The sequence below is a fragment of the Dreissena polymorpha genome, chromosome 10, assembly GCF_020536995.1.
Source record: "Dreissena polymorpha isolate Duluth1 chromosome 10, UMN_Dpol_1.0, whole genome shotgun sequence".
Lineage (NCBI taxonomy): Eukaryota > Metazoa > Mollusca > Bivalvia > Myida > Dreissenidae > Dreissena > Dreissena polymorpha.
Window position 1 is genome coordinate 3,951,844 of NC_068364.1, and position 17,090 is coordinate 3,968,933.

The window sequence follows — 17,090 nt, forward strand, 5'->3', positions numbered from 1 at the left end:
CTCAGGGTCAGTTCGCGGCCAGTAAACGGATCGTTATATTATATAGGCGCTATCGCGTTAACTAGGTGAACTGGAATCGTATTTATACCAGAAATATGTAAAATGAAGATATTCGGCGATATAACTATGGTAGGTCAATCATAGATTGTTAATGTGTTTTCAACAATACCATGATAAAAATTATTTTTGATTAATTAAACAAGCATTATTCCACCATTTTGACCAATTTTTTAAGCATGAGCGCGATGATTGCCAAAACTGTTAATAATCGCATCAAATAGCAATGCCCGACACACCACTAAATCAGGTTTGTTCGTAGAACGCGCGTATAAATATATAAAATATGTACGGATACTTCACGTGTGGCCGGTTGACTAATATGTTTTAATTTCACATTCATTCTTCTTTTGTTTTTCTGTTGTGTATCTATAGACATATGATAAGCAATATGTAATAATGTAAAATAAGCCGCAAAAACTCCGCGTAACAATCCGTTCTCCGTGTGATGCAGCTATGAACTGCATGGAAAAAGACATTCGCTTTCTTTGATCTCACTCATTAAACTCTTTACCTTTCACAAACTCCAACCACAATCAACGCCGTATATCTTTTTAAAAAAGATACTTCTTGTTTACTGTTACTGAGAAGGAATGTGACTGCTTTGATGAGTTTATTAGCGTAAATCCACGAGGAAGATTACCGACGCTAGGAGTTGTTTTAACCGTTAATCGATAGCGTATCTTATGATTATGAAGATTTTCGTTAAAATATATAGATGGTAATAGATGCGTGGAGTTTGTTTACATACAGAATTGGTAACGACTGCTAAGAGTTTGGTACTATTAACATATTGGTAGGTAACTGCTTCGAGGATTTTTGTTATCATTAACATAAACAGATAGTACCCACTGTGAGTTTGTTACCGTTAACCATTTGGAAAGTTAACCACTGCGAGAAATGTGCTTTCATAAAACTATGGAACGCCAAAACTGCCTTTTGTTGAACAAGACTGGTATGTTGGGTTAAGTTTACATTTTGTTGGGTTAAGTTTACATTATGTTGGGTTAATTTTACATTATGTGGGATTCATTTGTTATTATGCTGGGTTAAGGCGACATTATGTTGGGTTAAGTTGGTATTATGTTGGGTTCATTTGTGATTATATTAGGTAAAGGTGACATTGTGTTTGGTTAATTTGACATTATGTTGGGTTTAGGTGCCATTATGTTGTGTTAAGTTGACATTATGTTGGGTTAAGTTGACATTATGCTGGCTTAAGTTCGCATTATGTTTGGTTAAGTTGACATTATATTGGGTTAAGTTGGCATTATGTTGGGTTATGGTGACATCATGTTGGGTTAATTAAGAATTGAATAGCATTTTTTTGCATTTCATCGGTGTATGAGCTGTTGGGAAAATTACACCTATTTTGCATTAACGCCGACGGCGTTGAAATTTTGGCTATTGCTAAAAGGAACATTGATTTTTTATGTGTTATCTTTATTTTTCGAAATATTGTACGAACTATTTGTCGATTTTGAGGGTTTATGGGCTTTTAATTGATCGCGGGACGACAGATGTAATGAGTTTTAGCCCTTTATCGATAGAAAAGTTAACTGCTGAAAGAAGTTTAGTGACTGAATTGCTGTTTGTCGCTTTTGAAGACGTGCAAAACATTGATGTCGGTGCAACATTCGATAGGCTGCATAGAATGCTGCAGCGACTCTTACTGTAACTTCAAAGTGTGTGACGGAAGTAAGTAAGAATCATTTCAGTGAAGAAAAAAGTTTACAGGTTTCTGCTTTGAGAAATACATTTTATACTCCTTTATAACCATTAAAAACATGTTTATTTAAAAGAAAATATTTAGAACACTCATTAACTGTGAAAGATTAACCGTTGAAACAAAGAAATCTCTCAAATAGTGTGTTTTTACGATAATGTACATGTATTAAATTGATCAACAAGGAATGTATTACAATATGTACTTTTGATGGGACCTCATAAAAGCACGTTTGTGGCGACATGAAAATTAAAAACAAAATAATCAGGCGACACACATGCGTTATACAAAAGGAAATCGAGGCCTTCCATTTCAAATTAAGCAACAATTACGAAAATATTTTGAATAACAATTAAATTTCTAACAGGTTCATTGTTGACCAGAGTTGGAAAATTTGAAATTTTGGCACGATGAAATATTGCAAAAACAAATATTTCAATTTAGAAAAACATTCTTATTCTTGAGTCGTATTAAATGATATCATAAAAACACACACAATGCTATCGTCGAAAGGCAAGCATGACAGGGGCACATGAAATAAGACTCAAACTATGAATTTGATCTGTAAGCAAACACACTTTATCGCATTATAAATCGTCTTTCACCATACATATATGTCGGGTATATTACATTTATTTATATTCGTTTAAGATATTTTTGTTTTGTTAATGTGCACCTTTAAGGCTCTTTTCTTTAACACATTCCATTATATTTTCTTTACGATACATATACGTGCAATCCCTGTAAGAAATCACTCACCAACCTACCCCTACTACAACCCTTATTCGCTCAGTTATACATGTATTTCAAAATAAGAGTCATATTTCTTAACAGTAAATGCAACGAAAACAACAACCACGTCGACAACAGTCGCTACCAGTACAGTGGCGGTGATTCACAGACCAGTCGTCACCATCGTCGGTCCGGTATCGGCCGACTACAATACATCAATGACCTTGACCTGTCAGACCGACGTTGTGGTGGACAGTTACCTTTGGGCTCTGGATGGGGTAAAGCATTAAAGTCACATTTCTTCATTTTTGTGTTAAAAAAACAACACCATAGTCGTCGTTTTTGTTGCAGGATGTAATAATGTTGCTTCTTCAAAATACTTAAGCCTTCATGCGTCATTTAGTTTTTGAACATTAGGCATATATGAAAAATAAAAGTAAAAATAAAATACAAAAACATGTCAACAGCTACAATTGAATCTTTCTTAAAATTGTTCTGTATCACCTTAAAATGTAGATATTTTTTTATTTATACCCGAGACATCGTGTACTTGTTGTATAGACGCATACACTGTCGCCTATGTATTTCCCCTTAGTGCACATGTTTTGTCCCGTATTTTGTGCTGTTTTTGGGTGTTGTTTACAGTGCCATTTTATGCATTTTCAAATTTGTTTAGCCTTGATTCACAACTGTCCAATTAAATTAAAATGATATACAATTCACTTAAACACTACTCGTTACCAAATTTCGCATCAATTTCATGGAAACTTCATGGTGCGACATGCCAGGTAATAAGTGCTCATTGCCAGTTGATAACTTCTGGTTGTATATTGCCAATTACTTTATGCCAGTGGTGAGTTTCTTTATTTTGTGTCAGTTAACATTTTCACTAATGACATTTATACCAGGAAACTAATCAAGTGTGCCGCAATTCAGCATAACATTTCACATTATTTCGCTGTTGTCAATGCGTCTAGAAGCGCAATTGAAAAATAACTTAAATTTCAAAACCTATTAAACTGTACGCTGACAATGTTTTACACACATATTTTATTGCCAGTGATAACATATATAATCCTTATTAAAGTGATATTATGGGCATCTAACAGTTCATAAGTGTCTCTCGCAACCGTTGTTATTTTTGGTGTTTTCAATTCATATACACTTATATTTGTTAATGCAGCATCAACATACTAAAACAATATCCCGGAAAGAGAAAATTAATGCATTTGAATATCAACCGTTCTTTCGTTTGACAACAGATCATGTATGAACGATGTTTAGTTTAGTTAAACTAAATTTAGTTTTAGTGCAGATTCGTTCATACGACACAAAGACACAATTTTGTTTAACGGATCATTTTGGCTTAGAGGACTGGGTGAGTCACGTTAACTATCGTATTTAAAATATGTTTTTAATTAACAACTGGTAGCAAGATGAGTTGCAGATAATTGGTCAGTAACCACATTTTAACTAACTCTTGATTTGTTAATTCTTTTTAGCTCAATTCAACAGTGAAAAATGCCCATAATATCACTTTAAGTATTTCATTATAAATGCTATTTTTTAGCATCAGCTTACAACCGCACATTCATCGACCCTGGCGATTCCTGCTCTCAATGCGAATTCCACCGGGACGTATCGGTGCACTGCAATCAAAAGTGGACTCTCAGGCTATGCTGACCACAAGGTCCACATCAATACAAGTAGGTTGACACTATGTTCAGAAAATGACTTGCGGATGCGTGCGCCATTTCACAGAAAGCAATATGTGGCCAGTCCGGATCCACACAACGGAACCTCTCTTACGACGGCTAGCCGAACTAGCTAGACCGTCACAATTTTTTTTTTGGCGGCCGCATTCTTTCCATGATACTTTTACGATTGCTTTTCTTTACTTGTTTACACAAACTCGATAACCTTAACATACACAGCGTTGGAAAATCCGTTCGACTTTGCTAAACGCAGCGTTTAAAAAAGTTAATTGATGAAGTTTGTTCTCATATTAGACTTTCCACGACAGATCTTCCATCAAACAATACGAAATAAATGAAAATAATCGTGCGTGGCTTTTCTCTTAGAAAACCAAGAGAAACATATTAACATCTTCTTGGTTCCTTTGCTTTGTCAAGAAATAATTTCCCCCTACCTTTGATAGAAATAGGGCTGTTATCAGGTTTGAGTACTGGTTCACTTGTCCTGGCTACGAAAAGCAAGTATGATATGTTTCGTCCGTTAAAAACATCAGAAAATATGCAGATGATCCGGACTCCTGAAACCATTTTGTAATTATCAGTCTATTAGACGAATTAATGACATTTTGAAGTTAGTCATGTTATTGTCCAAATAAGGCATATCGGGGGGGGGGGGGGGGGGTCTGAGTATATGCCATACTCTTCATTCTCAATTATGTCAATCTACATAATTTGACATAGTTAACTTTTGAGAATCTTCGCTGTTAATTTATATCGTAATTTGATTCGTTCCTTATGTCGTATTGATACATGAAATGTGGAATTTTGTCAAACGGACCATGTATGCTCGTTTTCTTATGCTTGCATGTATATTTCATTAAGTAAGTATTTATTAAACTAACTGAACAAGCAAACAATTTGGATCATGCATCTTAAATACCCCTAACTATATATTTCTCGTTTATTTCAGAGCCGGGTCATGTCATCAGCTTTAGCAAACTAAAGGATCCCCAGTCAGGAGTTGTTACCTTCGCCTGTGTGTTTGAGGGGTATCCACCTCCTAGAATTGATTGGAGCTTTGCAGGGGTATATTTTATTACTTCTCTTTCATGATTATTGAGAAATATCAGGCAGATAAAAATGACGATTCACTTAGTTGAAACACTGAATGTAAATATTCATGTGGCAATTCTCTGTTTCACATTGTTTCCTGCGTAAATACAACAGGCTTCTGGTACTGATCTGCCAACCGATGTCCAAATCGATGCTGCGAGGTCTTTTGGAATCATTTACACGTACAACTCGGGGCTTCACGACGGTAATTACAAATGCGCAGCTAGGAATTACTTTGGAGGAGACAGCCAAACAGTCAGTTTGCCGTAGAAACCCCTTGTTTCAGGTAATTTAATTTAATTACTATTGTTCGGTCCAAGCTACTATTTAAACAAGTATATATCCGTTGGTAGAGTGATTGCAAACGGAAAATGTTGTTCGTGTTTTAGAATCCCGTCAGGCCAAATCACTGGTTTTGATATTGGTCGTGTGCTTTTGCTGCGACTTTTATCCCCCTTCCTCGCTTATTGGTTCGACTATTTAGGCAAAGTATAAATATATCAATACATGTATGTTAAACGAATTTCTTTAACAAAGTTAAGAGATTGTTAACAATTTGTAATTGTCTGAAAAATAAACAACACAATGTTATAAAAACCTTATATGGTATTATTGAAGGAGCTCCGAAAACGGGTTTATGACGATGTCAGTTTTCATTTTTTGACGTCTAACAAAAGGTTTTTCTACCATGCTTCGCAAACACAATACATGACATGGCAGTTCTTTTTATTGTTTGCCTTAATTAAAATACATTATTATGTAGTATCTTTTTTGTAATAAACACACATAACGCAATTCCAGTTGCGACAGCTTAAAGAAAAATGGTATCATCATTTAGAGCTTTGTATTAATGGTAATAAACCAATGACCCAATATTGCGACACACAACACACGCAAACGAATAAAACTGGGATCACCGCAATCAAACGGACAATGCACAGCATATGTATTTGTGGGTTGTGATTTGTTTATTATCGGTTGCATTGTAACTGACTAATGGCCAACACATACTAGTAAGTGGCGAGAACATTCGAATGGAACACCAATCAAAGCGCTGAAGGCACTGAAGATGTTCGCTTTTGCATAATTTAACACGCAATTCATTTATCATAATCAATCGCAAGATTGAAATGAACACACGCCATTCAACTTTATAAAGTGTGTGTCATAGCGCACGGGTCGAGTTTTGTGTGCACTTTTTATTATCCTTATTATTTCATAGAAATAACTTAGACAAAATAAAAACAACATGCTTTTTGGACGTTCTGAAAGCATAGAAAGTATGATGAAAATGGTAATGAGAACTTAATATAAAGAAAATTTGCAGTCACCATCATATTAAAGGAATATGTTTTCTTATATCAAATAACTATCTCAACAAGAATATAAATTCATAATAAAAGTTCCGTGTACAAAACTTTTGATTTTTGACACCATATACAAATTCAAAATATACAATGATCTTCGTATTTTGTATAAGGAGGAATAAAAGTATATAAGCATTGCTGTTTATGCTTTACTTGTTACCCGAGCAGTTCACACGGTGTCAACAACGCCGACATAAACATAGGTATAGACCACTAATGCGCTTTTAGGCGTAGCTGTTTTACTCAGTTTTCATCTTAGTGACTGTTACATAACGCCAACAGACTAACATGAATATTTTCGAATATTTAATAAGCTGATTCGAGATACAACCTCTGAATTTATGATACATCACTGCGTATGTGCTCAATTCAAAGGATGTAGCAATGTTCAGTGTAAGGAATTCCGGACTACTCTCTGTATGCTCAAACGACACAAATTGTGACCCTGTTACAATTACGCGTTACAATCCATCTAGCAGAATTTCACTTTCGCCTCCAAGATGAGAAAACAATCATTAGCGAAATAGTATAGTGTCACGATAAGAGAAAATCATTTAATTATCATACCACAATGTTTGCCGTACTTGTTCAGCACGTCTGGAAATCATTCCTTAATGTGTGGATAGGCTGCCATTATTAACAAGTTTGCTATTTTGCATTCAATTTTGTATCAAAAAGCATTGTTCTTAAATGTGGCATTTTCAATTCGCAATGAGATTTGTAATGACCCTCGTCATGGTAAGGAGAAACATAACATATTGAGTGATTTTATAGCGAACAGCATCGCCTTTGGCCTGACTGCGCAAAAGCACATGTTAGGTTTAACAAACGCTTGCCAAAACGCATAAGACCCATTTTCGCATGACGGCGCTATTGACGTGTGATTTAAATGTGTCGAAAGAAAACTTCGTTTTAATCAAATATCAACATACGATATATTTCGATAGTGAAGAAAGATACTCATAACAAGGCATATAAGGACACATATGAAGTGCTCTCCCGTAGTATATTTTTATCTACTCACACTAATGTGTGGTTTGACAATGCTAACACACATTTCATGCGGTGAATATGCAACTTACAAGTGAAAAACACAACACAATAGTTTAACTTTTGTTTAATTGTATTTATTTATTTAGAAAATTAAATTGAAAACTTTATTTCAAAGTCAGCGTATACGCCGACTACATTTTTAAAAGATATTTATTGTTATAAATATATTTAATATAATATATTAAGTTGTTTTCGGTTTTAGCGATTATAAAGCATTTTCGAGGTTGCCTATAGTATGCCTGTAGTAATTGATGAACTCGTATCCAACTGTCTATGTATTGAAAACAGTGAATATAAACAAGCTGAAACTTATACTAACCTTCTACTATTGCGTTGCTAGCACCCGTAAATACAAAAGTGAGAACCAAAGAACGTTTTCCAGAAATACCCGCTGCAGTAGCATGAACGAGGTTACGAAACAGGTCATTCGTATTATTTTATCAATTGTTTGTTATATTCGGGTTTAGCGAATTATGAAACATTTTTTGCTTTTGTCTATCGTATCGCTGAAGTTATTGTTGACCTTATGTTCAACGTTTTATAAATTGAGAATATAAATAAGCGTTAACTTTTTCCCGAATCTACTTATAGCCTCAATTTACGACCTGTACTACGTCATAGAGGTGTATGTGAGAGCGTAACCTATTGCGTTGTTATCGCCCGTGGACTTTCCTTTGTTTATCGACAGGCGCATCTTTTAATAGCCTCATATTATGAATGGACTGAGCAAAAATACTACGTCATGAAGACTTTGCATAAAGTGGACTATTTTATTCATTTATCAACAATCTCCTCCGCGACACGTACAATACGATCATTGTTTATTGATTCTTTTCTATAAAAGCACCGTTCGAAACTATTGCATTTAACACGATATTAATATCATGTTTCCATTTGTGAATGAATATAATGGGAGAACTCAAAACTCTTGCATAAATTATACAACTCTTTCTCGCGCGGATACGCGTAGTAAGCGGGTATTGGGCTCCTAGTAGCTAAGGCGTATCGACCTGAATTATAGACTAACCATCTTAGACGGTCGCTAAGCGACCATCTAAAAACTGCCCCTTGCTGAGAGAAACTGATTTGCATGGTTAGTTGACATCACGTCAATGTGGGCGTTATGACTAAATGACATAATGTTGGGTCACACTGGCATGAAGGGGAGTCTTAAAAGGATAAGGTTGAGTCAGTTGAGTCAATTATACATTTTCTGCGTCAAATTGACATTAAGTTTGGTCCTAGTGTCATAATGTTGGGTGGAAAAGGCATTATGTATTGTCAAGAAGGCAATAGGTAAGGTTGATTCAGGAAGGCATTGTGTTGGGTTAAGTTGACATAAGATACAGTCTTAATGGTGAAAACGGCATTACGTGTAGAAAAAATGGCATTTGGTTGAGTTGAACGGGCATTATGTTGGGCCAAGATGTCATAACATATAGTCTTAATGGTGAAAATGGAATTACGTGTAGTAAAGATGGCATTTGGTTGAGTCAAACTGGCATTGTGTTGGGCCAAGATGTCATAAGATAGAGTCGTAATAGTGAAAACGGCATTAAGTGTATTACAGATGGCATTTGGTTGAGTCAAACTGGCATTATGTCAGACCAAGTTGATATAAAATGGAACATTTTTGGTATAAGATCGAGTCAATTTGGAAATGCTTTTGGTTAAAAAGCATTTTGATTGTGTGAAGTTGGCATACAGTTCGGTAAAGATGACATAAGATTGAGTTAGATTAACTTTAGATTGAGTCAAATTAACCTTTATGTGTGGTAAATTAATGTTTTCCACAAGTCTTGCTGATGTAATGCTTGGTAAAGTTGGCATTCAGTTGATTCAGTGTGGCATTATGTGGAGTCAGTTAGTCATTGTGTTGGGTCAAGTTGGCTTTATGTTGAGTCCTGTTTTAATTATGTTTTGCCGAGTGTGTATTAGTTCGGGTCGCATTTGCACAATGTTTGGTCAAATTGACACGAGGTTAAGTAATTTTAACATTATGTTTGGTAAGGTTGGCATTAGGATCTATACGTATAACGAAGCTTTCTTATAAAATGTCACGACAGCAAAGACCTACAGCTGTTAAAACATTGCCATCTTAACATTTGTATGATATTCATAATAAATATGAACGCATGGTGTATATCTTAAACCTAGCGTAATCTAGAATATGTAACATTGAACTTGCTTCTTGCAAGTGTACATTTGTTTGCAAATTTAAACATATTGAACGTAAGAACTACGCAACGCGTAGCTTTCCTGATGGCAGGCAAGATAACGATTATTGTTTCGACGATATTATGCCATGATTTTCTTCATTTCAGACGATGCCCTTCTTGCAACAAAGACGTCTTCAACATATTTTCTCATTGCCAAAATTCTTATTTTGATGTAATTTCCGACTTAATAGTTCCAGACAGTGCAAATAAATTGAATCTAATCAATGTTTTTGCTAATAACTTGTAAACTTAAATTAAAGGTCCCTCACCGGTGTAATCCGATGGGACTAGGTTTATGCCCAGTCCGTCCTTGTGTCGGTTTGTCAGTGGGTCTGTGTGTTCTCGAGTCCATCAGTTCGAATTCGTAGCGTCCGATAACTAATAAAGTACAAAAAAGCCTGAAAGGCCCAAAGTCGCTCACCTGAGATACAAAGAAATGACCTGTCATTTGCAGCGCAAGATATCAATAGAACAAATGTTCTAACCAAGTTTCATGAAGAATGAACAACAAATGGCCCCACTGGCTGCAATGTTTTTTTTAACAGACAAGTGGCGGCAATGTTTTTCAACAGACTGGATCCATTTTTGAACTAGTCCAAAATATTATTGGGACAAATCTTCTTACAAAGTTTCATGAAGATCCAACAATAAATGTGGCCTCTACAGTGTTAACAAGGCAAATATTCATGACTCACGACGGACGACAGACATTTGACAAAAGGTGATCACGAAAGTTCACCATGAGCAAAAAATATTATGCTCATAAAGATTGTCACCATGTGTGAAGATCAGCAAGTGTCATTCAGATTGAATGTGACTAAAAGTATTCATAATGTTTCACTTTAAACAACTGTGGTAGTGCGTTCTCGTTCGCTTGCTTTACGCAAGTGATCCGGTCACGGGACAGTTACGAGTTATGTAACTTTGTGAGCACTTATGTAATACTGAAATATTTATCGAGTCTAAATAAAGAACGGTTTGGATGACACCACTGACTGGTTGTAATTCAATTAACTTAAGGCGTCCAGTCAGATACGCCTGAATACACTCAAATAATTAATCTTTACGTGAAAACCAAAGTAGCTGTAATGAAAATAACTCACTTTTATTTTAAGAACTAGGAAAATGAAGAACAATGACAGAAAATTAAGAACAGGTACAAGCCAAGTCTAAATACCGTTAATCTATGCATCGTGAAAAATGAACAAATACAGTAAATACCTTAATGAATGTAAAAAGAAGTTCACAATCTGTAAAAAAAACTGATAAATATATTAGTTACTGCTAGTCTAGAAGCTGCTTCAAACATTTAGTTAATAAAATAAGTCTAACTTAATCTAAAGAACACAATTTATGGAGAGTGGGAAACTCCAGTGACTCAAATGTTAAAAATAAGAAGAATTTACAACAGTTATTTCAATCAAAAGAGTCTTTCTAATTTAGAAAATGCCAAATAAATATTAGCTAAATAATGAAAATAATTTGGAAAATAATGCCAAAATGTCTTGATGCTGGTGTTACAATAATTAAGAGTTTAATTATGTCAAAATTTCCACCTTTTTTACGAGTTGTTACCTTTTAAAGAAAGCATCAAAAAGTGACTGTATAGGCCAAAAGCAGCTTATTGTAAACAGTTCTGAGAGCACTGGCAGAACAGTCTATTTTCCCTCACAACCGTCCATTTACAGACATTTTGATTGATTAAAAATATAATCTTAATTCCTAGACTAAAAACATAACAAAAACACTCAAATCAACACTATTATTTAAATTGAACATAACCAACAACTTCTATTAAAATATGAAAGCTACACATGGAAGGCATTGTGTTGGGTTAAGTTGACATAAGATAGAGTCTTAATGGTGAAAACGGCATTACGTGTAGAAAAAATGGCATTTGGTTGAGTTAAACGGGCATTATGTTGGGCCAAGATTTCATAACATATAGTCTTAACGGTGAAAATGGAATTACGTGTAATAAAGATGGCATTTAGTTGAGTCAAACTGGCATTGTGTTGGGCCAAGATGTCATAAGATAGAGTCGTAATAGTGAAAACGGCATTACGTGTATTACAGATGGCATTTGGTTGAGTCAAACTGGCATTATGTCAGACCAAGTTGATATAAAATGGAACATTTTTGGTATAAGATCGAGTCAATTTGGAAATGTTTTTGGTCAAAAAGCATTTTGATTGTGTGAAGTTGGCATACAGTTCGGTAAAGATGACATAAAATTGAGTTAGATTAACTTTAGATTGAGTCAAATTAACCTTTATGTGTGGTAAATTAATGTTGTCCACAAGTCTAGCTGATGTAATGCTTGGTAAAGTTGGCATTCAGTTGATTCAGTGTGGCATTATGTAGAGTCAGTTAGTCATTGTGTTGGGTCAAGTTGGCTTTATGTTGAGTCCTGTTTTAATTATGCTTTGCCGAGTGTTTATTAGTTCAGGTCGCATTTGCACAATGTTTGGTCAAGTTGACACGAGGTTAAGTAATTTTAACATTATGTTTGGTAAGATTGGCATTAGGATCTATACTTATAACGAAGCTTTCTTATAAAATGTCACGACAGCAAAGACCTACAGCTGTTAAAACATTGCCATCTTAACATTTGTATGATATTCATAATACATATGAACGCATGGTGTATATCTTAAACCTAGCGTAATCTAGAATATGTAACATTGAACTTGCTTCTTGCAAGTGTACATTTGTTTGCAAATTTAAACATATTGAACGTAAGAACTACGCAACGCGTAGCTTTCCTGATGGCAGGCAAGATAACGGTATTGTTTCGACGATATTATGCCATGATTTTCTTCATTTCAGACGATGCCCTTCTTGCAACAAAGACGTCTTCAACATATTTTCGCATTGCCATAATTCTTATTTTGATGTAATTTCCGACTAAATAGTTTCAGACAGTGCAAATAAATTGAATCTAATCAATGTTTTTGCTTATAACTTGTAAACTTAAATTAAAGGTCCCTCACCGGTGTAATCCGATGGGACTAGGTTTATGTCCAGTCCGTCCTTGTGTCGGTTTGTCAGTGGGTCTGGGTGTTTTTGAGTCCATCAGTTCGAATTCGTAGCGTCCGATAACTAAAAAAGTACAAAAAAGCCTGAAAGGCCCAAAGTCGCTCACCTGAGATACAAAGAAATGACCTGTTATTTGCAGCGCAAGATATCAATAGAACAAATGTTCTAACCAAGTTTCATGAAGAATGAACAACAAATGGCCCCACTGGCTGCAATGTTTTTTAACAGACTGGTGGCGGCAATGTTTTTCAACAGACTGGATCCATTTTTGAACTAGTCCAAAATATTATTGGGACAAATCTTCTTACAAAGTTTCATGAAGATCCAACAATAAATGTCGCCTCTACAGTGTTAACAAGGCAAATATTCATGACTCACGACGGACGACAGACATTTGACAAAAGGTGATCACGAAATTTCACCATGAGCAAAAAATATTATGCTCATAAAGATTGTCATCATGTGTGAAGATCAGCAAGTGTCATTCAGATTGAATGTGACTAAAAGTATTCATAATGTTTCACTTTAAACAACTGGGGTAGTGCGTTCTCGTTCGCTTGCTTTACGCAAGTGATCCGGTCACGGGACAGTTACGAGTTATGTAACTTATTGAGCACTTATGTAATACTGAAATATTTATCGAGTCTAATTAAAGAACGGTCCGGATGACACCACTGACTGGTTGTAATTCAATTAACTTAAGGCGTCCAGTCAGATACGCCTGAATACACTCAAATAATTAATCTTTACGTGAAAACCAAAGTAGCTGTAATGAAAATAACTCACTTTTATTTTAAGAACTAGGAAAATGAAGAACAATGACAGAAAATTAAGAACAGGTACAAGCCAAGTCTAAATACCGTTAATCTATGCATCGTGAAAAATGAACAAATACAGTAAATACCTTAATGAATGTAAAAAGAAGTTCACAATCTGTAAAAAAAACTGATAAATAAATTAGTTACTGCTAGTCTAGAAGCTGCTTCAAACATTTAGTTAATAAAATAAGTCTAACTTAATCTAAAGAACACAATTTATGGAGAGTGGGAAACTCCAGTGACTCAAATGTTAAAAATAAGAAGAATTTACAACAGTTATTTCAATCAAAAGAGTCTTTCTAATTTAGAAAATGCCAAATAAATATTAGCTAAATAATGAAAATAATTTGGAAAATAATGCCAAAATGTCTTGATGCTGGTGTTACAATAATTAAGAGTTTAATTATGTCAAAATTTCCACCTTTTTTACGAGTTGTTACCTTTTAAAGAAAGCATCAAGAAGTGACTGTATAGGCCAAAAGCAGCTTATTGTAAACAGTTCTGAGAGCACTGGCAGAACAGTCTATTTTCCCTCACAACCGTCCATTTACAGACATTTTGATTGATTAAAAATATAATCTTAATTCCTAGACTAAAAACATAACAAAAACACTCAAATCAACACTATTATTTAAATTGAACATAACCAACAACTTCTATTAAAATATGAAAGCTACACATGGAAGGCATTGTGTTGGGTTAAGTTGACATAAGATAGAGTCTTAATGGTGAAAACGGCATTACGTGTAGTAAAAATGGCATTTGGTTGAGTTAAACGGGCATTATGTTGGGCCAAGATGTCATAACATATAGTCTTAACGGTGAAAATGGAATTACGTGTAATAAAGATGGCATTTAGTTGAGTCAAACTGGCATTGTGTTGGGCCAAGATGTCATAAGATAGAGTCGTAATAGTGAAAACGGCATTACGTGTATTACAGATGGCATTTGGTTGAGTCAAACTGGCATTATGTCAGACCAAGTTGATATAAAATGGAACATTTTTGGTATAAGATCGAGTCAATTTGGAAATGTTTTTGGTCAAAAAGCATTTTGATTGTGTGAAGTTGGCATACAGTTCGGTAAAGATGACATAAGATTGAGTTAGATTAACTTTAGATTGAGTCAAATTAACCTTTATGTGTGGTAAATTAATGTTGTCCACAAGTCTAGCTGATGTAATGCTTGGTAAAGTTGGCATTCAGTTGATTCAGTGTGGCATTATGTAGAGTCAGTTAGTCATTGTGATGGGTCAAGTTGGCTTTATGTTGAGTCCTGTTTTAATTATGTTTTGCCGAGTGTTTATTAGTTCAGGTCGCATTTGCACAATGTTTGGTCAAATTGACACGAGGTTAAGTAATTTTAACATTATGTTTGGTAAGATTGGCATTAGGATCTATACTTATAACGAAGCTTTCTTATAAAATGTCACGACAGCAAAGACCTACAGCTGTTAAAACATTGCCATTTTAACATTTGTATGATATTCATAATAAATATGAACGCATGGTGTATATCTTAAACCTAGCGTAATCTAGAATATGTAACATTGAACTTGCTTCTTGCAAGTGTACATTTGTTTGCAAATTTAAACATATTGAACGTAAGAACTACGCAACGCGTAGCTTTCCTGATGGCAGGCAAGATAACGGTATTGTTTCGACGATATTATGCCATGATTTTCTTCATTTCAGACGATGCCCTTCTTGCAACAAAGACGTCTTCAACATATTTTCGCATTGCCATAATTCTTATTTTGATGTAATTTCCGACTAAATAGTTTCAGACAGTGCAAATAAATTGAATCTAATCAATGTTTTTGCTTATAACTTGTAAACTTAAATTAAAGGTCCCTCACCGGTGTAATCCGATGGGACTAGGTTTATGTCCAGTCCGTCCTTGTGTCGGTTTGTCAGTGGGTCTGGGTGTTTTTGAGTCCATCAGTTCGAATTCGTAGCGTCCGATAACTAAAAAAGTACAAAAAAGCCTGAAAGGCCCAAAGTCGCTCACCTGAGATACAAAGAAATGACCTGTTATTTGCAGCGCAAGATATCAATAGAACAAATGTTCTAACCAAGTTTCATGAAGAATGAACAACAAATGGCCCCACTGGCTGCAATGTTTTTAACAGACTGGTGGCGGCAATGTTTTTCAACAGACTGGATCCATTTTTGAACTAGTCCAAAATATTATTGGGACAAATCTTCTTACAAAGTTTCATGAAGATCCAACAATAAATGTCGCCTCTACAGTGTTAACAAGGCAAATATTCATGACTCACGACGGACGACAGACATTTGACAACAGGTGATCACGAAATTTCACCATGAGCAAAAAATATTATGCTCATAAAGATTGTCAGCATGTGTGAAGATCAGCAAGTGTCATTCAGATTGAATGTGACTAAAAGTATTCATAATGTTTCACTTTAAACAACTGGGGTAGTGCGTTCTCGTTCGCTTGCTTTACGCAAGTGATCCGGTCACGGGACAGTTACGAGTTATGTAACTTATTGAGCACTTATGTAATACTGAAATATTTATCGAGTCTAATTAAAGAACGGTCCGGATGACACCACTGACTGGTTGTAATTCAATTAACTTAAGGCGTCCAGTCAGATACGCCTGAATACACTCAAATAATTAATCTTTACGTGAAAACCAAAGCAGCTTTAATGAAAATAACTTTTATTTTAAGAACTAGGAAAATGAAGAACAATGACAGAAAATTAAGAACAGGTACAAGCCAAGTCTAAATACCGGTAATCTATGCATCGTGAAAAATGAACAAATACTGATAAATATATTAGTTACTGTTAGTCTAGAAGCTGCTTCAAACATTTAGTTAATAAAATAAGTCTAACTTAATCTAAAGAACACAATTTATGGAGAGTGGGAAACTCCAGTGACTCAAATGTTAAAAATAAGAAGAATTTACAACAGTTATTTCAATCAAAAGAGTCTTTCTAATTTAGAAAATGCCAAATAAATATTAGCTAAATAATGAAAATAATTTGGAAAATAATGCCAAAATGTCTTGATGCTGGTGTTACAATAATTAAGAGTTTAATTATGTCAAAATTTCCACCTTTTTTACGAGTTGTTACCTTTTAAAGAAAGCATCAAAAAGTGACTGTATAGGCCAAAAGCAGCTTATTGTAAACAGTTCTGAGAGCACTGGCAGAACAGTCTATTTTCCCTCACAACAGTCCATTTACAGACATTTTGATCGATTAAAAAATATAATCTCAATTCCTAGACTTAAAACATAAT

At 34.8% G+C, this 17,090-nt stretch overlaps 1 protein-coding gene across 4 annotated transcripts in view; it reads left to right on the top strand.

Moving 5' to 3' along the window:
- The window catches only part of LOC127847089 (uncharacterized), a 37,243-nt gene extending 21,611 nt beyond the window's left edge, over positions 1-15,632 (top strand). For 2 of the 4 annotated variants that reach the window (XM_052378691.1, XM_052378694.1), the window contains exons 7-12: positions 1,665-1,755; positions 2,618-2,793; positions 4,086-4,221; positions 5,180-5,295; positions 5,437-5,608; positions 10,067-10,186. In XM_052378691.1, coding sequence (XP_052234651.1) covers positions 1,665-1,755; positions 2,618-2,793; positions 4,086-4,221; positions 5,180-5,295; positions 5,437-5,592 — 675 coding nt within the window. In that variant the 3' untranslated portion in view covers positions 5,593-5,608; positions 10,067-10,186. Of the gene's footprint in view, positions 1-1,664; positions 1,756-2,617; positions 2,794-4,085; positions 4,222-5,179; positions 5,296-5,436; positions 5,609-10,066; positions 10,187-12,790; positions 12,911-15,512 lie in introns of those variants that run through there. The other 2 variants (XM_052378693.1, XM_052378692.1) reach the window with 2 other exon arrangements.
- Positions 15,633-17,090: the final 1,458 nt, after the last annotated feature.